Raw genomic sequence first — 23,482 nt, forward strand, 5'->3', positions numbered from 1 at the left:
TAGGTTTAAGTACTTCTATGTCTGGGGGACTGATGACCTCAGATGTTAAGTCCCATAGTGCTTAGAGCCATTTGAACCATTTTGCAAAATAAAAAGCTTCTATACAACTGCAAACTAGACATACCATTTTCAGGGTGCAGTTCACATCTATTGAAAGCACAACAGTGACCTTTACTTTTAGTAGATAAGACACCTACTGGGGTAAGTGACTTGATGAATGCACACAAGAAGTTGTCATTTATTCCGTATGTAGCTGCCATGCAGAATCATATTTTGTATTAGTTGGTCCTTACTCTTCCAAAAGGTTAAACCTTGTCTCTGCAGCCACAGCTTCCTCTCTTCAGCAGTTGTTTTCATCTCCATGTGTGAAGAAAATCCCATTCATTGATCATATTGTTTAAGTAGGATGTTCTCAGTCATCCCCTTGTTTTCTTACCTATGATCTTGCCTTCAGAAATGTTTTTTAAAAGATTATCATCTCCAGTTAAGTGTCCAGTGTATTTTGCTTTGCTCTGGCCTATAACTTTCAGTGGTTCCTTCTTCTCTCCTATTTCCTTTAATTTTTCTGTCAATGCAGCTAGTTCTTGTACTTCTCCTCCAGAACCACATTTCAGCAGGTTTGAGGTGAGCTTCCTTTGGCTTTTCTAATGTACAGATTTTGCATCTGTGTGTCAGAACACTCCACACAAAGGTCTTTACAAATATTTTCTTAATGTGGGAGCTGATATGTTTATTCAGTTGCAGCTTCTTCTTATTTTGGAAGGAACTCTTCACCTGTGCTATTCTTTTCTTGAATGCCTTGAAATATTGATTGTTTTCTTGCAAAATGCTTCTGAGATAGTGAATTTCAGTTCCTTTCTTGAGTTGCTCATTGCCTGTTCTTGCATCAGTCCTGCCTCCACCTCCTTTCTTGTCTGTAGCCATAACTTTTGTCTTCTTTGTATTCATTTTTAGCTTTAGTTTTACCATTTCTTGATTTAAGGCCTGAAACATTTTATTTAGTTCCTACTCTGATTTACTATTGTGATGTCGTCAATCTGCAGTGTATATGCATGCAATTAAGTCTCCATATCGACATCATGCTCCAAAAACCACCTAACTGTGTGTGACAGGGGGTACGTCTCATGCCACCAACTGACCCCCTCTGCCTTGTTCCACTTGTGAACAGTGTTTGGGAAGAATGACTGTCAGTACGCTTCTGTATTATCTCTAACTTCTCAAATTTTCTTCTCGTGATCATTTCGTGAATTGTATATGAGAGAAACTATTATGTTGTCAGACTCTTCTCGGAAACTACTCTCTCGAAACATGGGTAGTAAATCTTTCCGTGATGCACAACTGCTCTCTTATGGCATCTACCACTGGAGTTTGCTGAGCATCTCTGTAATGATCTCACAGTGACTAAATGATCCTGTGACAAAACACTCCGCACTTCATTGGATCTTCTTTCTCTCTTCTGTCAGTCGTACTGGGTAAGGACACAGGGGTAATTTACATTCACTTAAGATTCTTCCTGTGGATGTTAGTCTGGCATCTGCTTTTCTATTGCTGTTTTGTGTGATCATTCCACTTTAAGGTTGCTCTGAATAGTTACTTCTAGATATTTTATGGTAGATTCTGTTTCCAGCAATTTGTCATTAATAGTGTAGTTGTACAGTATTGGATTTCTTTTCCTGTGTGTGTGTGTGTGTGTGTGTGTGTGTGTGTGTGTGTGTGTGTGTGTGTGTGTGTGTGATATGTTACATTTATTTATGTGCAGGGTCAACTGCCAGAGCCTGCATCATTCACCAATCCTTTGCAGGTCATTGTGCAAATTGATACTGTCTTCTGTTGTTGACACTTTCTTATGGACAAGTGTAATACCTGTGAACAATATTAAGGAGCCTCTGACACTTTCTACTGGATCATTTATATACATTGTAAATGTAATGGCCCTATCACATTTCCTTGGAGTATTCCAGAAATTACCTTTTGATTCTTGTCATCTTTTCTTTGTTGTTGTTATTACTTCCTTGATGAACATATTAAGGAAGTAAGGTGATAGAAGGCACCCGTCTCTCACTGCCCTTCTGGTTTTCCTTCTTTCATATCCGGTTCAGTACTCTGACTTTTGTATATACTCAAAATTAATCATCTGTCCTTCCAGTTTGGACATTACTTTAAGGAATGATGATATAATGGTAATCTGTTTATTAAACAATATTTTAATGATACACTATGCTTTCTGATCATATAGTGGCTTGATGATGGAATTTGATACTGAAATTAGTAATCATTAGACAAAATAAAAGTGAAGCTATAATAAAAGAAAGTAATATTTTGGATCATGTCAGTCGTTGTTCCAAACAACTGCACGTCAGGAATAGGTTCAAATGGCTCTGAGCACTATGCAACTTAACTTCTGAGGTCATCAGTCGCCTAGAACTTAGAACTAATTAAACCTAACTAACCTAAGGACATCACACACATCCATGCCCGAGGCAGGATTCGAACCTGCGAACGTAGCGGTCACTCGGTTCCAGACTGTAGCGCCTAGAACCGCACGGCCACTCCGGCTGCCTAGGAATAGGTACTAAATTATTTGTCCGCTGATGACCTCACAGCTTAGAACACTAAAACACAAATGTTAATTGTTTGTTATGTGCCCTGGTAGAGTGTACAACTGTTTACAGTTCACGATTGGTTGTTGGAGCTTGGGCGTTACTCACATAGTGTATTTGGTGCACAGTGCAGAAAAAGGCAGTGTCCAGAAAAGTAAACAAATGTAAAGGCAAAAGTTTCATGACAGGATGTTGTGTCACCATACTTGGAAGACAATTATAGCCAAAGACAGAAATTTAAAAGAAACTGGCTCATTTGAGCTGTGGAGACCTAGTCGAGGATTCTCAGTAGATAATTGTTAGCACAGTAGAATTTATAAAGAGACAATGTCAGTTCGTGTGAGGGAAGGTTGATTGGTAAGTACCTATCAGCTTTCTCATAAAACTCACAATTTGAAGAATACACATCAAGGAAAAGGTAGAAGTCCAACAGTGTCAAATCTAGACAATAATATCGATCATCCAACAGTTTTGCAAAATCCCCAGTTGTACTTACTTTACTTACTTACTTACTAACTTACTCAGATTTGCTGTGTACCATACAAGGAACTGGTTTCCACTAGTTCACTCAATCAGCTGCCAAGTTCTCACCTTCCTCCAAGTTTGTGTCCATGCATTGAAGATTCATTGCAAAAGTTCCAGGTGTTAAAAGGTCTTCCTGTACATCTGTATCTGTCCATTGATTTCCACAACAGTGTTGATTTTGGGATTCTTCCACCTTACATGTGTAGAACATAACCTGCAATCTTCAGTCTTCTTTCAACAATAATTTTGTGCAGGCTGTGTAGACCTCGTATTCTCAGCACTACATCATTTGTAACTTGGTTGGGTTAACATCTTCAGAATTCATCTCTAGCATTGTTGGTGAAAAATATGGAGACTGTGTGCTGATTTTACTGACATTTTCCAAGTCTCACAAATATAAACAATAAAGGAGTACACTCAAAGCTTTGTTGACATATTACAGACCTAATTGCCATATGGACTGATTTTCCAGTTCTGCTGGTGATTTCTGCATCTGTGACCTCATTATTACATATAAAGCTACCGAGATACGGCAATCTGTCAACATCTTGTAGTATCTTCTATTGCACTGTAATCGGGGAAGAGACGAGTAATTTCCACTTACTTTGCACATTCTGTTTGCCTTATCTCTATTAATTTTCAGCCGTACACAATAGGGCATTTAATGAGAAAGCAGATAAAAATTAACTTGATGCCTTCCAAGGTGACGGTCTCTACTAAGTCTCTACTCCTTCAAGTCTGACTATGTAAGTGTAGACCAGAGATGGTTTAAATTCAGAGAAATAGTATCGACATCAATTAAGAGATATATACCAAATAAATTGAATGGATACCAAATAAATTAAAAGGGTGGTGCACAAAATATGTCAAAACTCAGCTGCAGAAGCAATGAAAAAAAGCATGTCAAAATTTAAAAGAATGCCAAATCTCCAAGATTAGCAATGTTTTACTGAAGCTCGAAACTTAGGGTGGGTTTCAGTGGAAGATGTGTTTAATAATTCCCATAGTGAAACTTCGTTTTGAAATCTGGAAGAAAATCCAAAGAGTTTCTGGTTGAATGCATAGTACACCAATGGCAAGACACAACCAATACCTTCACTGCGCAATAGCTGTGGTAATGTTACTGATGACAGTGCTACTAAAGCAGAGTTACTAAACACGGATTTCTGAAATTTCTTCACCAAAGACAACAAAGTAAATATTGCAGTATTCAAATCAAGAACAACTGCAACTGTGAGTAACTTAGTAGTAGCTCTCCTCAGTGTCATAAACAATTTATGTTTCTTTCAGAGAATGTTGATACAATAGCTCCATTAGAAATCATATATAGCCGCTCATTTGATAAAGATCCATACCTAGAGACTGAAAAGTTGCTCAGGTCACACCAATGCTCAAGAAAGAAAAGAGGAGTAATCTACTAAATAACAGACTCATATCACTAATGTTGATCTGCATTAGGATTTTGGAACATATATTGTGTTGGAATATTTTGAATTATCTCACAGGTAATGATTCATTGATAAATAGCTAAGATAGATTCAGAAATATCGACCTTTTAAAACACAGCTAGCTCTTTAGTCACACAAAGTAATAAGTGCTGTCGACTGGGGATCTGAAATTGATTCCATATTTGTAGATTTCCAGAAGACTTTTTGAAACAGTTCCTCACAAGCATTTTCTAATCATATTGTGTGCCTATGGAGTATTGTCTGAGTTGTACAACTGGATGTGTGGTTTCCTGTCAGAAAGGTCACAGTTCATAGTAATTGATGGAAAATCATCAAGTAAAAAAGAAGTGATATCTGACATTCCTCAAGGAAGTGTTATAGACCACCTGCTGTTGCCGATCTACATTAACAATTTAAGAGAGAATCTGAGCAGTCCTCTTAGATGATGCTATCATTTACAGTCTCGCAAATCATTTACTGTCTTGTGAAGTGATCAGATGATCAAAATGAACTGCAAAATGATTTAGGCTACCTATCCATATGATGCAAAAAGTGGTAACTGACCTTAAATAATAAAAATTTTTATGTCATCTGCACGAGTAGTAAAAGGCATCTACTAAATTTTGTTTACATGATAATTCACACAGATCTAAAGGCTGTGAAGTCTACTGAATACTTAGGAATTACATTTACAAATAACTTAAATTGGAATGCTCACATAGATAATGCGGTGGCAAAGCAAACAAAAGACTGTGATTTAATAGTAAAACATTTAGAAGATTAGGATTACTAAAGAGACTATCTACAACTATACTTGTCTGTCCTCTTTTGGAGTATTCTGCATGGTGTGGGATCCTTACCAGATAGGACTGACAGAGGACATCATTTAAAAGTTCAAAGAAAGGCAGCTCATTTTGTATTATTGGGAAACAGGAAAGTGCATGCCACAGATATCACATGTGAATTGGGGTGGCAGTCATTAAAGCAAAAGCATTTTGCTGGAGCAGGTTCTTAAAATTTCAATCATCAACTTTCTCCTCTGAATGTGAAAATATTTTGTTAGAGCCCTCTTACATAGGGAGAAATGATCATTGTAATGAAATAAGAGAAATCAGAGCTTGTACGGAAATATTGAAGTGTTTGTTTTTCCTCAAATGCTGTAGGGGAGTGGAATGGTAGATAAATAGGTTGAGGGTGGTTCTCTGAACCCTCTGCCAGCATTTAATTGTGAATTACAGACTAGTCATGCAGATATAGATAATGTAGATAGACTTTCAATATTGTGCACCGATTCTCTAATTTTATACATTGCTCAAATACTTTCGTGGCGCTTTGGAGTGACCCCTTTAAAATAACAATTTACCAGTCTTCTTAATATGTATTTTGGTAATGAGGTTGATAAGAAGTTACAACAATCCTCTCTTATTACTCCCCAGTTTTGGGTTTTATTAATGAACAAAGTCGCCGCAGTGTTCCATAACAATTACGGGTTGAAGTTTCCTGCTGATGGAACCAATATGATTTTCTGTGTTTCTGAGCATACAGGGGTTGTACGCTGTTTGGAGTCTGGTGTATGCTGAATCAAATGTTTTTATTGTTGTGATCTTCCATCTGAAGATTGGTTTCATGGAGTTGCCCATGCTAGCCTATCCTGTGTGACCCTCTTCACCTCTGCGTAACTACTACAGTGTACAATAACTTGAACTTGCTTACTGCAGTCAGTTTTTGGTCTCCTACAGTTGTTACCCCCATTATATTCACAGATGACCACATATTGTGGAAATTGCATATTGTAATGTAGGATGCAATAATAACGTACGGAAAGTTTCTGTTGAAAATTACGAATTATTTAGGAATAAAGCAGATGGCTCACCAAAAGGCAGAAGCACTGTCTCATTGATAGGCACACGAACAATAGGTTTGTAGAATGAGATTTTCACTGTGCAGTGGAGTGTGCACTGATATGAAACTTCGTGGCAGATTAAAAGTGTGTGCCGGACTAAGAGTCAAACTTGGGACCTTTGCCTTTTGTGGGCAAGTGCTCTACCATCTGAGCTATCCATGCATGACTCACGACCCATACTCACAGCTTTACTTCCACCAGTACCTCGTCTTCTACCTTCCAAGCTAAAAGGTACGTTGCTTGGCGAGCTTCCAGAATGCACTTTCTTTTTCTAGCTGTAGGGAAAACATGCGCGTGCGTGCACACACACACACACACACACACACACACACACACACACACACACACACACACTCACTCACATGCGCATGCATGTCTCCTTATGTTGTGGTCTCTCAACTGCCAGCTCTTTACTGGCCCATGGTGAGTGTTCTGGAGTGAGGTGGGGCTTTAGAGTGGGGTAGGATGGGGTGGGTTGAGGCAATGTGAGGGATGGAGAGAGATGGGAGGGGTTTGGAGGGCAGCATTTAGTGGCTCGTGGGAGAGTGGGGAGCCATCTGTGGGCTAGCTAGGGGTGCTGGTAGAGGGGTCAGGCGACAGACAGCTGGGCACTCATAGACTAGGGTGTGACGTGAGATAACAGCACACAACTACCTGATTGGGAAGGGGGGAGAGGGGGGGGGAGGGAGGGGGGCAGGGGCGTGTGTTTGTGGGGGAAGGGGGGCAGGGGGGCTGGTAGTTAACTTGGATTTAGGCCAGGAAGCAAAGGATGTGCTGTAAGTATGGCTACGAAAGTTGAGTATTCTTAAATAAGATCAGCTGGTGGCAATGTATTGGAAAGTAACTGGCACACAAAGTGCAATTTTGGCTCCTTTTTCTTTGTGAATTTTAAATAGCCTGCAGAGCAAATTGAATTAGGAGGATCAGGCATTTGTGTGGGTCTAGGAAAGTAAATTGTAGAGACAGATAAAAGGCGCGCAAGACAGGAGGGGTACTACTGCTCATCACTGCTGTATCGTGCTACTAGTACATGTCAGTGTGAGTGCACCGAGAGTGGTGTTGCCGTACATGCGTCTTTAAATTGGTCACCCACTGATCATTGCAGGCTGGCTGCTGGATTCTGTCTCTTGGAGCCAAGCGTGTGGCGCGGTCGCTGCCATGCCATCTGCTGGTGACTCGCACATGTATTAGTGTGGAACAGTGCTGACTGATACTCTGTGTGATTCTAGTTTGTAATGTGCACATCAGTGTTCTGTGTCTTGTTGAGTCCTTAGAGGCATATTGTTCGGAGGTTATTATTAAAGCCATATTTGTGCGACTTGGATCACACTTCAGTATTACTTGGTTATTACATCACCACAAACATATGGACCGGGAATGTACATGCTTTGACAGTTTGCTACGTCTCTCTCTTCTAGGACTGACATGGTAGCTGCCTTGCATTTCTTAATGACTCTGACCTTGTCAACCACAAACCGAATCTTAGTACAGTCATGATTTCCCTGAAGAGATTACATGACAGCAGAGACTTGTAAAATTGTGTTACCCATTTCTCTAGCCAGTGAAGATTCATTCTGTACCTTCAGATACAGTGTCATTTAGGAGTAGAACAGCAAGAAATACGTAGCTCCTCTAACCGTAATGACAGTTTATCACCTCCCAACACTACATGTGCCAATGTTTCAGTGCATTTTTGAATATGTTTGTTAACAGATTCATCAACACAACAAAGATTTACGATCTCAGTAGCATCTTATTTCTTAACTCATACTTTACTATTCATCAGAATCTTCATCGCTGCTCTTTGATTCGTCAGAGCTCCCTGCCGTACTTTGTTTTATTTCATAGTCAGAATTAGGTGAAATACCACCTACCGTATTTACTCAAATCTAAGCTGCACTCAAACCTGAAAAATGAGACTCGAAATAAAGGAAGGAAAAAAAAAAATTCCCGAATCTAAGCCGCACCTGAAATTTGAGACTCGAAGTTCAAGGGGAGAGAAAAGTTTTAGGCCGCACCTCCAAATCGAAACAAAGTCGGTCCATTGTAATATGAGACACAATTTAGGTCGAATGAATGACGATACAGATACAGTAGTTTGGTTCGAGTCGTAAGCTTAGCACTTAAGCTTTACCAGGTAGCCTTTGCTATGCGTCAGGCCCTCCGTCCGTATTTATACTGGTACCCTTCCTTTTTCACGTGCTTCATCTGGTTTGAATCAATTGCTTATTTTGCTTTGATCTGATAAGTGCCGTTTTCCTTGTTATAGGCGTTTATGTCACTCTAAGCTGAAAATACATTACTGTACTGTGTCATGCATTGTTTGTCGCATTCTGATAGTGCGTGTTTGCGGCCTGTCGTCGCTCGCGGCATGGCTTGCTTTTATGCACGCTACCACCGCCTACAATTAAAAAAAAAAAAAAAAAAAAGAGAGAGAAATCATCTCATTAGCGAAACAATGGCAAGAGACTATTTGTTGTTACTTACACTGCTGCTTTCTTAAATAATGATCAACAAGAACCAAATAATAGACTGCATATGATAGAACATGTTCTGAACGAGAGTTAGGCGAAAATTTATCTCCGTTTGAAAATCTTTGCGGCCGCTTCTTTAGTACATCAAATTCTGCACAGAAATTAGAGTCATCTTAGATTTAAAAATCTAGTCAGTTGCCGTGCTTCAGTTCTGACTGTATCACTATTAGGCATAAGAATAATATGAATATAAACATGACACGATACGTATATTCTTCCACATTTGCTGTTGTCTCACTCTAGTTTCGTAGTTTATTAGGCAGACAGGATTTAAATAAGATAGCAGCAAACACGAAAGAATACGTGGCAACATGTTTATATTCGTATTACTCTTATGATGAAGAGAATACTGCATGTGATTCACATTTCATCAGGTTCCTATAAGCAACCATCTCTTCTCACAGGTAGGAAAAAATTCAGAACGTAGAGTTGGCCATATTGACAAACATCCGAAACAGTCTTGCCAGTCGGATTTTCGTAATACATTGAAGTTCTGCTACATTCGAAGATGAACAATACGGAATTTATATTTACTTCGTTGGATAATGTATGAAAATCGTCTTCCACCTTTTTTTTTTAATTTATTTACTGACGCAGAGGTTTTGGCGCCAGTATTTATCTTTGTGCCTACGAAGCATGCCTGTGTAGCGCTACATATATTCGACGGCAAAAGTTAGTTGTGGCAGCACCTACCGACATTTTTCAGAACTTCCACTTGCTTTGCACTCGATTCTAAGCCGCAGGCGGTTTTTTGGATTACAAAAACCAGAAAAAATGCGGCTTACATTTGAGTAAATATGGTACATCCTCTCCTTTGGATTCAACTTCTTAAGTATTATCTTTCAAGTCAACACCTGCTAATCTGTGAGACCGAAATGATGAGCCATACTACTCTATTTCACTGTGCCTGTTTGTTTCATTTGTATAACATTTTATTCCATCATAGATGCTGCACTTACAGTTTCATATATGCATTGCAGCAGCAGACACAATAAAAGTAGCAATCAGCAGTGCTTAGTTTGTGAATGGGTAAAAAATATGCCGTTGTCCCAGTTCCACATATCCCCAAAATTTGATTCTGTCAAATTCTGTACTCTCTGAAATCAAATGTTTAATCCAAAGATGAAAGTGAACAAGTTTGATGCAGTATTGCTAATATTGTTTATTACTCATCTTGCTGGATGAAGTGCATACTGTGTCCTTTCTGAAAGGTTTGCAGAAGTAATGCACATACCAGTTTTCTAAAAACTTACATTGAGATTGTGCTCTCCTTCCTCTTGTACAAATTAGTAGAGCCCTTCGGATTACTCCACAATATGCCTCTTGGCAAGGTGGTAACGACAGTATTATGAAAAGGATAGATTGGCACTCACTGTATAGTGTAGATGTTGTGTTGCAGGCAGGGGGAAAAAAAAAAAAATACACCACCCATTAAACACGTAAGCTTTTGGTGCAAACCTCCCCCCCCCCCTTCCCACACACACACGCACACACACACACACACACACACACACACACACACACACACACACACACATGCGCGCAAATGCAGATCACACATACATGACCACGGTCTCTGGCTGCTAGGGCCAGACTGGGAGCAACTGCGCATCATGGGAGAAACAACAGTCATATGTGTGTGTGTGTGTGTGTGTGTGTGTGTGTGTGTGTGTGTCTTGTCCACTTACGAAGAAGACTTTCTGATCGAAAGCTTATGTGTTTAGTAGTCTTTTTGTTGTGCTTGTCTGTGACCTAACATTTCCTGTGTACAGTGAATAGCAATGTATTTTTTTATAATATGGGCATTATTCCAGCCTAGATTTTCTATTGTTTGTTTCCTTTTAAGACCTTATAGAGACAGTTACTGACAATTTCTTTTTTCTTATTGGAGAAAAGTAAAACCATATGGGGGCAGATGTAGATTGTGAATGAATATGGAATAGAGTATTTTTATTCTCCCTGTATGCAGTGTCAATAACTTCACCTCACACACTTCATTTCTGGCAGCACCTCCTCCTCAACACATGACTGTCCCCCACCACCTCACCATAGTCTTCAAGTTACATCCTATAGCACTTCTGGGTGGACAAATAGATGAAGGATGTAGTTTAAAACAGTATAACTAAACTTAAAAGCCGAACTGCCCTTTTATAGAGACTGCCATCATTATTTAAACATACTAAACAACATCAAAACAGTCAAAAGAAATTGTTTTTCAAAAGAGCAGAAAATTGTAGTGAAATTCATGAAAGGATTGTTTTAAATTGTTATATCTTAAATCTGTCAGCATTTCCCAAGATTTTCTGGCTTAATTAAGACTAGGTCATGCCACCACAGTGGTCAAACAGTGGACTTGCCTTCGAGAGGACAACGGACCCGAGTCCCATCGGGCCACCAAAATTTGGGTTTTCCTTGATTTCCCTAAATGATTTAAGACAAATTCTGGGATGGTTCCTTTGAAAAAGATGACATTCAGCTGAGGAAGCTACACAGTGCTGGTGGAAACACGAGTATTTCAGAGCACACCATCCATTGCACATTGTTAAACATAGGGCTCTGCTGCAGACAACCCCTGTATGTTCCCATGTTGACAACACAGTTGAATTACAATTTCTGTGGCTCAGGAGCATTGAGATTGGGCAGTGAATCAATAGAAATGTGTCATCTGGTTTGAATCATTCGAGTTTCGCATTACACCTGCTTGACGGTTTTGTGCACATACACTGTCAACAGAGTGAATTGGTGCTTGAAATGTGCACTTTGCTACAGACTTAGGCCAGTGGGAGCAATATTATGCTATGGAGGACATTCACCTGGTCTTCTATGGGTCCTGTGGTAGTAACTGAAGGCTCCATAACAGCTTTGTTCTGTGTGAACATTATTGTGCACTGTCCGCACCCTGTCCCTAATGAAGGTGACATGTTTCAACAATATGACTTTCAGTGTCACGAGGCCAGAATCAAATTCACCCCTTCTGAATCTGATGGAATACATCTGCGATGCTATCAGATACCAGTTCTGCACCCAGAAACCACTGATCTGCAATTTATGGGAATTACATGACCTGTGCTTAGACATGCGGTGCTGCATAATGCTGGGAACATACCTCACATAATGCTGGGAACATACCTGAAATTTGTTGAACTTGTCCCACACAAAATCACTGCTGTATTGTGTTCCAACAGTGGACAAACACATTATCAAACAGGAGGTCATAGTGTTTTGTCTCATCAGTTTATATATTCAATGCTTGAATGAAAGGTGTGCTCTTTTCCTTTTTTCTGCCATTGCGTGTATGTGTAAAGCAGGATGTTCTACCATTTGGGCTTGTTTATATGATGGCTGTCAGTATTACCACCTGCACAGATACTAAATGCTCCTTTTGTGAAGACCTTTTATCTTGAGAACACTTTTAACTTTGTTTCACAAATGGCAGCACAGTTTCAAGAAAGCTTCTTAATTTCATGTAATAGTTAAAATAATACCTTCAGCGAAAGATGTGTGCGTTGGAGTGGGGAAAAAGATTGGAGATGTATGTAGTTTAATTTTCATAAATTGTTAAGAAGGTTAACAGCTTGGCATGCTAAGATAAATTCAGACATTCTCTAAAAAGAGAGAAAAAGATTAATTTAACAGAATCAGTGAGGTATACAAATATAACAACAGACTTGTAGAACCATTATTTTGTAGGTTAGATTAGATTAGATTCAGCTTTTGTTCCAAGACCCAAAACATGAGACGATTCTCATGGGTGAGTAACATGCCAGAAAGTATAACATAAAAAATATAAAACATTTGAATACCCTGATCATTTGTCAGGAGATTGTCAAACTAGGTGAATACAATACAAACTGGAACAGCTAATATTTTCAGAATTGATACGCTGTCAGACTGAAACACTGTTATGCACTATTAATAAATTTATCAAACAAAAAGTACATAATCTTGACTGTTATGGCAAAGTGCTCTCAGAACTGAAATCTAACAGACATTCTTATTTAAGCTGGCCTAACAGCCACTGTTAAGATATTCATCTATTGAGTAGGATGAGTTATCTATCAAAAAGTCTTTCAAACTCTGTTTAAACCATGCTTTATCTGATACCAAGTTTTTAATGGTGACTTTCTTCCACAGATAAATTGTGTTGTAATGCGAGGTTTTAATGAAGATGAAGTGTGCAGTTTTGTGGAGTTAACAAAAGAGAAAAATGTTGATGTAAGATTTATCGAGTACATGCCTTTCAGCGGCAACAAATGGAATGATGGGAAGATGGTCTCATTTTGTGAAATGCTCCAAATAATTAGAAAGCAGTGGCCTAATTTTGATCCTCTTCCCAATGGGCCCAATGATACCTCAAAGGTACGTGCAGTATTACGTATGAACATACATTGAAAATAATTTAATGTTTATGACTTACTACCAATCACAAGAATACTTCACATCTGCTGGTGGTATGAGAGATAGACTGGTTTAGTTACATATTTCTCATCCCATTCAGTAAGTCTGTCCTGGCCTGGGTTTCTCTGCAGCTTCTCTGCAACTCTCCCCATTTCCTAAACCTTGACAATCCTTTTCTTTCTTCCCTTTTCCTTCCCCTTATTGTTTCTGCCAGAAGAAGAAGCCACTGGCTCCGAAAGCTTACTCATTTCCATAACTTTAAGGGGAGTTAGAAGGGGAAAACATTCTTTTTCACTTTTTCGGGTTTTTATCTGATTATAAAATTTGCCATTTTCCAAATAAAATGATATGTATATTACTTATAAACTTGTGTGAGAAGTATTTCATTTTATTTTCTAAAATATAATCTACACCAGTTGAAAATGTTAAAATTTTTACATGCATTACTTCAAGACCTAATAAAATCGGTAATTTTTTATATACAGGGTAGTCCATTGATCGTGACCGGGCCAAATATCTCACGAAATAAGTGTCAAACGAAAAAACTACAAAGAACGAAATTTGTCTAGCTCGAAGGGGGAAACCAGCTGGCGCAATGGTTGGCCTGCTATAAGGCGCTGCCATAGCTCAAACTGATATCAACTGTGTTTTTTAAAATAGGAACCCCATTTTTTATTACATATTCGTGTAATACATAAAGAAATATGAATGTTTTAGTTGGACCACTTTTTTCAGTTTGTGATAGATGGCACTGTAATAGTCAAACATATGTCTCATAATTTTAGACGAACAGTTGGTAACAGGTAGGTTTTTTAAATTAAAATACAGAACCTAGGTACATTTGAACATTTTATTTCGGTTGTTCCAATGTGATACATGTACCTTTGTGAACTTATCATTTCTGAGAACGCATGTTGTTACGGCGTGATTACCTGTGAATACCACATTAATGCAATAAATGCTCAAAATGATGTCTGTCAACCTCAATGCCTTTGGCAATACGTGTAATGACATTCCTCTCAACAGTGAGTAGTTTGCCTTCCGTAATGTTCGCACATGCATTGATAATGTACTGACGCATGTTGTCAGGCATTGTCGGTGGATCACGATAGCAAATATCCTTCAACTTTCCCCACAGAAAGAAATCCGGGGACGTCAGATCCGGTGAACGTGCGGGCCATGGTATGGTGCTTTGACGACCAATCCACCTGTCATGAAATGTGCTATTCAATACTGCTTCAACCGCACGCAAACTATGTGCCGGACATCCATCATGTTGGAAGTACATCGCCATTCTGTCATGCAGTGAAACATCTTGTAGTAACATTGGTAGAACATTACGCAGGAAATCAGCATACATTGCACCATTTAGATTGCCATGGATAAAATGGGGGCCAATTAACCTTCCGCCCTTAATGCCACACCATACATTAACCTGCCAAGGTCGCTGCTGTTCCACTTGTCGCTGCCATCGTAGATTTTCCGTTGTCCAATAGTGCATATTATGGCGGTTTAGGTTACCGCTGTTGGTGAATGATGCTTCATCGCTAAATAGAACACATTCAAAAAATCTTTCATCGTCTCGTAATTTCTCTTGTGCCCAGTGGCAGAACTCTACATGACATTCAAAGTCATTGGCATGCAATTCCTGGTGCATTGAAATATGGTACGGGTGCAATCAATGTTGATGTAGCATTCTCAACACCGACGTTTTTGAGATTCCCAATTCTCGTGCAATTTGTCTGCTACTGATGTGTGGATTAGCTGCCCCAGCAGCTGAAACACCTACTAGGGCATCATCATTTGTTGCAGGTCATGGTTGATGTTTCACATGTGACTGGACACTTCCTGTTTCCTTAAATAATGTAACTATCCGGCGAATGGTCCCGACACTTCAATGATGTTGTCCAGGATACCGAGCAGCATACATAGCACACGCCCCTTGGGCATTTTGATCACAATAGCCATACATCAACACGATACCGACCTTTTCCGCAATTGGTAAACGGTCCATTTTAACACGGGTAATGTATCACGAAGCAAATACCGTCCGCACTGGCGGAAAGTTATGTGATACTACATACTTATATGTTTGTGACTATTACAGCAGCTGGCCGAAGTGGCCGAGTGGTGTTAGGCGCTACAGTCTGGAAACGCACGACCGCTACGGTCGCAGGTTCGAATCCTGCCTTGGGCATGGATGTGTGTAATGTCCTTAGGTTAGTTAGGTTTAAGTAGTTCTAAGTTCTAGGGGACTGATGACCTCAGAAGTTAAGTCCCATAGTGCTCAGAGCCATTTGAACCATTTTTGACTATTACAGCCTCAACTATCCCAAAGTGAAAAAGTGTTCCAGCTAAAACATTCACATTTCTTTACGTACTACATGAATATGTAATAAAAAATGGGGGCTCCTATTTTTAAAAAATGCAGTTGATATGAGTTTGACCTATGGCAGTGCCATTTAGCAGGCCAACCATAGCGCCATCTGGTTTCTCCCTTCAAGCTAGACGAATTTCGTTCTTTGTAGTTTTTTCATTTCATGCTTATTTCGTGAGATATTTGGCCCGGTCACTATCAATGGACTACCCTGTAGAAAGCTGTGGATTGCTGTGTTATAAAGGTTAAATTATGTGTTTGCATTGGTAGCACTGTCAAAAATAGTATCGTATCTTTTCATAGTATAAACATGCTTTGTATATCGAAGTGCTAACGTTCTTCCGAGGAGAAGTGAGGAATAGACTGGTAAATCTCTCAAAAAGCATGACTCGAAAATGAAGTGTTTTTAAGAAATGTGGGTTTCATGGTAATAAATTTTTGAATAAAGAGAAACATTGTGTTCAGCATGTGGTGTGTGAAGTTGCAGACAATGAAATACTGGCAAACTCATGAGTATCTAGCGAAACACCCATTAGTGCTTCGAAGATTAAAATAAAACATAGTGATAACACAGTTATCTCAAAACAAAACTCATGTAAACGGTAGGTTAGGTTATATTCTGATACATTTACACATCCTAACAGGGGTGTTATGTGAATGTGTGTGCTGTATCTATGTGGAGGGCCAGTTAGTTTACATGAAGACATTGAGGTATCAAATGGACTAGCCAGGAAACTTACCATTAATTCTGCCATTTGTAAATACACTCATTCATTTTGGAATTCTGATAAGTGTAAAGATAATTATTTTGACATAAATGTTAGGTGGTTTTTTGGATTGAGAGCTATTGGCAAAGGACACACTGCAGCAGAAACAATGTGTGTCGTGATGTATATGCCACGCCCACTTTGTAAAATGGACAAGTATGCAGGATTTATTGGAGCTGCTGTGAAATCCACTGCATGTGAGTCAATTAAGGGTGCTGCAAATGCAGCTGCTGAAATAAACGATGGTATGATTGTCATATCAGTAGCTTTTGGGGCACTTGGTAGAAGCGTAGCTGCAGTTCTAAGAATTCTGTTGCTACAGTGACCAGTGTTGATACTGGAAAGCTAATAGATTTCCAGATTTTAACCAAACATTCTTATAAGTATAAATCAGGGAATGAAGAAGGGCATATCTGTGACAGAAGTTATGAAGGACAACTAGTCGTACGGAGGCCTGTGCAGCTGTTGAAATTTATAATCGATCTGTAAACTAAAGGGGAGTGTGTTACACTAAGTTCTTAGGTTATGCAGACTCAAATGCATATAACAGTGTAGTAGCCACTCAGCCTTATGGTGACAAGCTTATCACAGAACTGGAATGTGTTGCTCATGTCCAGAAGAGGATGGATACCAGATTGAGGAAGTTGAAACAAAGTTTGAGAGACAAGAAACTTTCAGGTGGTAAGACCATAAGAAGCAGGCTGACAGACAACATGATTGATGAACTACAACAGTATTATGAGATTGCCATTAGAAATAATACTGAGGATTTGTTGAAAATGAAGCAGGCAGTATGGGCTACCTTCTTCCAGAGACTGTCAGCTGATGATAAACCAGTACACCATCTTTGCCCTCCTAGATCTGGTTCATGGTGCAATTACCGCAATGCCCAGTACTCAAACAGGTCATACAGCCATAAACATTCTATCCCAGCAGCAGTTGTGGATATCATAAAACCTGTTTACAGAGACCTGGCAATCCTGAATTATTGAAGAAGTGTCTGCATTGTCAGACTCAAAATCCCAATGAGTCGTTCAATAATCTTATTGTGTCAGTGTCGTTGTAACTGCCATCTGCGTCATGTCTGCTGTGCAGCGAGCTATGCTAATTGAAGTATTAACTCTATTTTGCTTACTTGTCACTTCCTTTTCCGTGTGTTTTTGCTTTTAGGAAGCTTTAATTGTCGGGTGCTAGTAATAGTGTTCCATAGATTTCGTGTTTGTTTTGAATACAGTCAGAGAGAGTCCGTTTAGTCAGCCATAGTGCCAGTAGTGCTAGTGTTTGTTTTCAATACAGTCCAGAGACAGGTAGTGCTATTTTCATTGTTTTCTACAGGAAGTGTCTAGTAACCACAGTTTAGTCAACTATCAGCCGCCTTTAGTGAATTAGCAGTCTAGTTATAAGTTGATTAACTCTCTACAGTAAATTGATTTCTTATGATGGATAGGATGTGTGACTGCTGTGTACGGACACAGGAGGAGCTGGCCACTGTTCGCAAACAGCTGAATGTGTTGAAGCCGCGGTTAGCCATCTTCAGGCTGCTGCCTCAGAGTGTAGCGGCAGTGGGGAGTCTGGTGCGTTGCATGGTACACCCCAGGTGTTACATTACATGCTTCACCCACTGACCCTGCTGTCAAGACATCTTTGCAGCTACCGGGCACGGTTGGGCCACCCTCTTCCCAAGGGGAGTGGCGGGTTCAGCGGCATTCACGGCGCATGAGGCGGAGGGTCAGTGTGGAGGCTGGCCGTGTGGCATCGCCCGTTCTGCCTGTGAGTGGACATGTGGCCACTCCTTCAGCCAGGTCCGAGCAGGCACATGGGGGGAGGGGTATATTAGTTATTGGGAGCTCCAACGTTAGGCGGGTGATGGAGCCCCTTAGGGAAATAGCGGAAAGGTCGGGTAAGCAGGTCAGTGTTCACTCTGTCTGCTTGCCGGGGGTCTCATCCGAGATGTGGAGGAGGCCGTGCTGGCAGTGATAGAGAGCACTGGGTGCACCCGACTGCAAATTGTTGCTCATGTCGGCACCAATGACTCCTGCCGTCTGGGTTCAGAGGTCATCCTCAGTTCGTACAGGCAGCTAGCGGAGTTGGTGTAGGCGGAAAGCCTCGCGGGGTGGAATCTGAGCTAGCTACTTGTTGTATCGTTCCCAGAACCGATAGTGGTCCTCTGGTTTGGAGCCGAGTGGAAGGCTTAAACCAGGGGCTCAGACGATTCTGCGGAGATCTGGGGTGCAAATTTCTCGACCTCCGCTATCGGGTGCAGAAATGTAGGGTCCCCCTGAATAGGTCACGTGTGCACTACATGCAGGAAGCGGCTACAAGGGTAGCGGAGTATGTGTGGAGTGCACATGTGGGTTTTTTAAGTTAGAGAACTCCCTCCCTAGGCCCGACAAGACACCTCCTGAGATGCGGCAAGGTAGGAGTAGACAAAATGCAGCAGGGAATAACAATATTAATGTGCTAATAGTAAACTGCAGGAGCGTCTATAGAAAGGTCCCAGAACTGCTCTCATTAATAAACAGTCACAATGCCCACATAGTACTAGGGACAGAAAGTAGGCTGAAACCAGATGTAAACAGTAATGAAATTCTAAACTCAGATTGGAATGTATACCGCAGAGACAGGCTGGACAGTGAAGGGGGAGGCATGTTTAATGCGATAAGAAGTGCAACAGTATCGAAGGAAATTGATGGAGATCCGAAATGTGAAATAATTTGGGTGAAGGTCACGGTTAAAGCAGGCTCAGACATGGTAATTGGATGTCTCTATAGGCCCCCTGGCTCAGCAGCTGTTGTGGCTGAGCACTTGAAGGATAATTTGGAAAATATTTCGAGTAGATTTGCCCACCATGTTATAGTTCTGGGTGGAGATTTTAATTTGCCGGATATAGACTGGGAGACTCAAACTTTCATAATGGGTGGCAGGGACAAAGAATCCAGTGAAATTTTTTAAGAGCTTTATCTGAAAACTACCTTGAGCAGTTAAACAGAGAACTGACTCGTGGCGATAACATATTAGACCTTCTAGTGACAAACAGACCCGAACTATTTGAAACAATTAACGCAGAACAGGGAATCAGCGATCATAAAGCGGTTACTGCATCGATGATTTCAGCCGTAAATAGAAATATTAAAAAAAGGTACGAAGATTTTTCTGGTTAGCAAAAGTGACAAAAATCAGATATCAGAGTACCTAACGCCTCAACACAAAAGTTTTGTTTTAAGTACAGATAGTGTTGAGGATCAGTGGATAAAGTTCAAAACCATCGTACAATATGCGTTAGATGAGTATGTGCCAAGCAAGATCGTAAGAGATGGAAAAGAGCCAGCGTGGTACAACAACCGAGTTAGAAAACTGCTGCAGAAGCAAAGGGAACTTCACAGCAAACATAAACGTAGCCAACACCTTGCAGACAAACAAAAATTACGTGAAGTGAAATGTAATGTGAGGAGGGCCATGCGAGAGGCGTTAAATGAATTCGAAAGTAAAGTTCTATGTACTGACTTGGCAGAAAATCCTAAGAAATTTTGCTCTTATGTCAAAGCGGTAGGTGGATCAAAACAAAATGTCCAGACACTCTTTGACCAAAAAGGTACTGAAACAGAGGATGATGGACTGAAGGCCGAAATACTAAATGTCTTTTTCCAAAGCTGTTTCACAGAGGAAGATTGCACTGTAGTTCCTTCTCTAGATTGTCACACAGATGACAAAATGGTAGATACTGAAATAGATGACAGAGGGATAGAGAAACAATTAAAATCACTCAAAAGAGGGAAGGCCGCTGACCTGATGGGATACCAGTTCAATTTTACACAGAGTATGCGAAGGAACTTACCCCCCTTCTTGCAGCAGTGTACCGTAGGTCTCTACAAGAGCGTAGCGTTCCAAAGAATTGGAAAAGGGCACAGGTCATCCCCGTTTTCAAGAAGGGACGTCGAACAGATGTGCAGAACTATAGACCTATATCTCTAATGTCGATCAGTTGTAGAATTTTAGAACATGTATTATGTTCGAGTATTATGATTTTTCTGTAAACTAGAAATCTACTCTGTAGGAATCAGCATGGGTTTTGAAAAAGACGATCGTGTGAAACCCAGCTCGCGCTATTCGTCCACGAGACTCAGAGGGCCATAGACACGGGTTCCCAGGTAGATGCTGTGTTTCTTGACTTCTGCAAGGTGTTCGATACAGTTCCCCGCAATCATTTAATGAACAAAGTAAGAGCATATGGGCTATCAGGCCAATTATGTGATTGGATTGAAGAGTTGCTAGATAACAGGACGCAGCCTGTCATTCTCAATGGAGAGAAGTCTTCCGAAGTAAGAGTGATTTCAGGTGTGCTGCAGGGGAGTGTCGTAGGACCGTTGCTATTCACAATACACATAAATGACCTTGTGAATGACATCAGAAGTTCACTGAGGCTTTTTGCGGATGATGCTGTGGTATATTGAGAGGTTGCCACAATGGAAAATTGCACTGAAATGCAGGATGATCTGCAGCGAATTGATGCATGGTGCAGGGAATGGCAATTGAATCTCAATGTAGACAAGTGTAATGTGCTGCGAATACATAGAAAGAAAGATCCCATATCATTTAGCTACAATATAGCAGGTCAGCAATTGGAAGCAGTTAATTCCATAAATTATCTGGGAGTATGCATTAGGAGTGATTTAAAATGGAATGATCATATAAAGTTGATCATCGGTAAATCAGATGCCAGACTGAGATTCATTGGAAGAATCCTAAGGAAATGCAATCCAAAAACAAAGGAATTAGGTTACAGTACACTTGTTCCCCCACTGTTTGAATACTGCTCAGCAGTGAGGGATCTGTACCAGATAGGGTTGATAGAAGAGATAGAGAAGATCCAACAGAGAGCAGCATGCTTCGTTATAGGATCATTTAGTAATCATGAAAGCATTACAGAGATGTTAGATAAACTCCAGTGGAAGACTCTGCGGTAGAGACACTCAGTAGCTTGGTATGGGCTTTTGTTGAAGTTTCGAGAACATACCTTCACTGAGGAGTCAAGCAATATATTTCTCCCTCCTACGTATATCTCACGAAGAGACCATGAGGATAAAATGAGAGAGATTAGAGCCCGCACAGAGGCATACCGACAATCCTTCTTTCCACGAACAATACGAGACTGGAATAGAAGGGAGAACCAATAGAGGTACTCAAGGTACCCTACACCATCAGGTGGCTTGAGGAGTATGGATGTAGATGTAGATGTAGACCAAAAAATGTTTTTCTTGTAATGAAGACACTAAAGTGGGGGTCAGTCATGCTGTTATTGCTTTTAATGATGGCAACATTGGTAGCGTGAAAGTGCTACAACATATGGGAATTAATTCTGGAGCAAACTTCATCAGAGAATTTGAAGGGATGGACAAGGTTTGCACTGGTAAAGCAGAGTATGCTGCACAGTTGGCCACTACGGAGTCCAGAAAGAAGAAAACAAAAAAAACTTAAAAAAGATCAAGAGGATGATATACAGTATGGTGCAGGGTGCTTCTGAGTGACTAAAAATAAAATGTTAAGCATATATTGAGTTACAGTCTATTGAAACTTTAAAAACTCTTCCTGAAAATTTACATTTTCTCTTGCATTTTTCCCTAAATCTCCGAAACTACGGCAAGTAGCGAATTCAAATTTTCAGGGAGTAATGACATATGTATCCTGAGTCTTCTGAACTAAAAGAAAAACATAATGTTATGTATAAGTAAAATTATTTAGAATAGCATACAAAAAGGTACACAAAATTTTAACTGTGTAATTAAAAAATTGTATTTCCAAAAGCAGTGGCTGAAATGCAATTATTGTAAGACTCAGAACATATAGTTTAATGTCCTGTAAAAGTTTCTTGTCAATGGCTACAGTTGTTCCTGAAGTACGGGGAAGTTAAGTCACTAAATGTAACATTGTCAGGATAGGGCGTTCAAACTCCCCTTAATGCACATTTTCTCCTTCCTCCACTTGGTGAGCAACACATTTATAGTATTTTCACAACAGCAGTACCTATTTTCTTACAATTTCTTTTTGCAGGCATACCATGTCCCGGGCTTCAAGGGACGTGTGGGATTTATTACCTCAATGAGTGAACACTTCTGTGGCACGTGCAACCGTTTACCGATAACAGCTGATGGCAATTTGAAGGTGTGTCTCTTTGGGAATTCAGAGATATCTCTCAGGTGAGTGATGAAACATAGAATAATCATGTCCAAGTGAAAATTCATGCGAGGAAACCATAAAATTACTAGAAGACTGACAGACTGATCAGTATTTTACCTTCAGGAGGTGAAATTCCAAAACTTCTTATAGACACATTTGTTCCTCTTGTCCTCACATTAGTTGTGGAGTCCGAGTGACCTTTCAGACCTTCAGAAACTTATCCCTCTTTCCTCTCTCATGAAGGAACTGATAGTTCCAAATGCTGAGTATAGAATAATACTTTCAAACTGTTTGCCATGCACATTAGGTATGTGGTTGGTATATGGAAGAGATAAACTGCAGTTAAATCCAGCAGGTATGAAATGAGTAATCTTTTCTTGAAGTTTTCAGCTTGCACCCTCCTCCCTCCCAGACATACAAACCAGATACCTCTAGCTAAATAATTTGTGAGTATATATAATTTGCCTCTGTCAACATCATGTTACACTAACCTATTTGTTAGTTTAAATTAAAGGAAAGTAATCAGAACTGGAAATTATGTAAAGACATTTTTAGCTACGTCCCTATGTTGTATTAAAGTTAACACAGTATTTCTGTCCGTGTGATGGTAACTATGATTCGCCAGCCACCGTTGCCGAGCGGTTCTAGGCGCTTCAGTCCAGAACTGCGCGACTGCTACGGTCGCAGGTTTGAATCCTGCCTTGGCTCAAATGTTAAGTCCCATAGTGCCCAGAGCCATTTGAACTGTGATTCATG

At 40.1% G+C, this 23,482-nt stretch overlaps 1 protein-coding gene across 1 annotated transcript in view; it reads left to right on the forward strand.

Moving 5' to 3' along the window:
• Nucleotides 1-23,482, forward strand: part of LOC124554984 (molybdenum cofactor biosynthesis protein 1-like) — a 78,900-nt gene that overhangs the window by 17,850 nt on the left and 37,568 nt on the right. The window contains exons 3-4 of the mRNA XM_047128722.1: nucleotides 13,145-13,369; nucleotides 22,601-22,746. Coding sequence (XP_046984678.1) covers nucleotides 13,145-13,369; nucleotides 22,601-22,746 — 371 coding nt within the window. The remainder of the gene's footprint in view (nucleotides 1-13,144; nucleotides 13,370-22,600; nucleotides 22,747-23,482) is intronic.

The sequence above is a fragment of the Schistocerca americana genome, chromosome X (genome assembly GCF_021461395.2).
Source record: "Schistocerca americana isolate TAMUIC-IGC-003095 chromosome X, iqSchAmer2.1, whole genome shotgun sequence".
Lineage (NCBI taxonomy): Eukaryota > Metazoa > Arthropoda > Insecta > Orthoptera > Acrididae > Schistocerca > Schistocerca americana.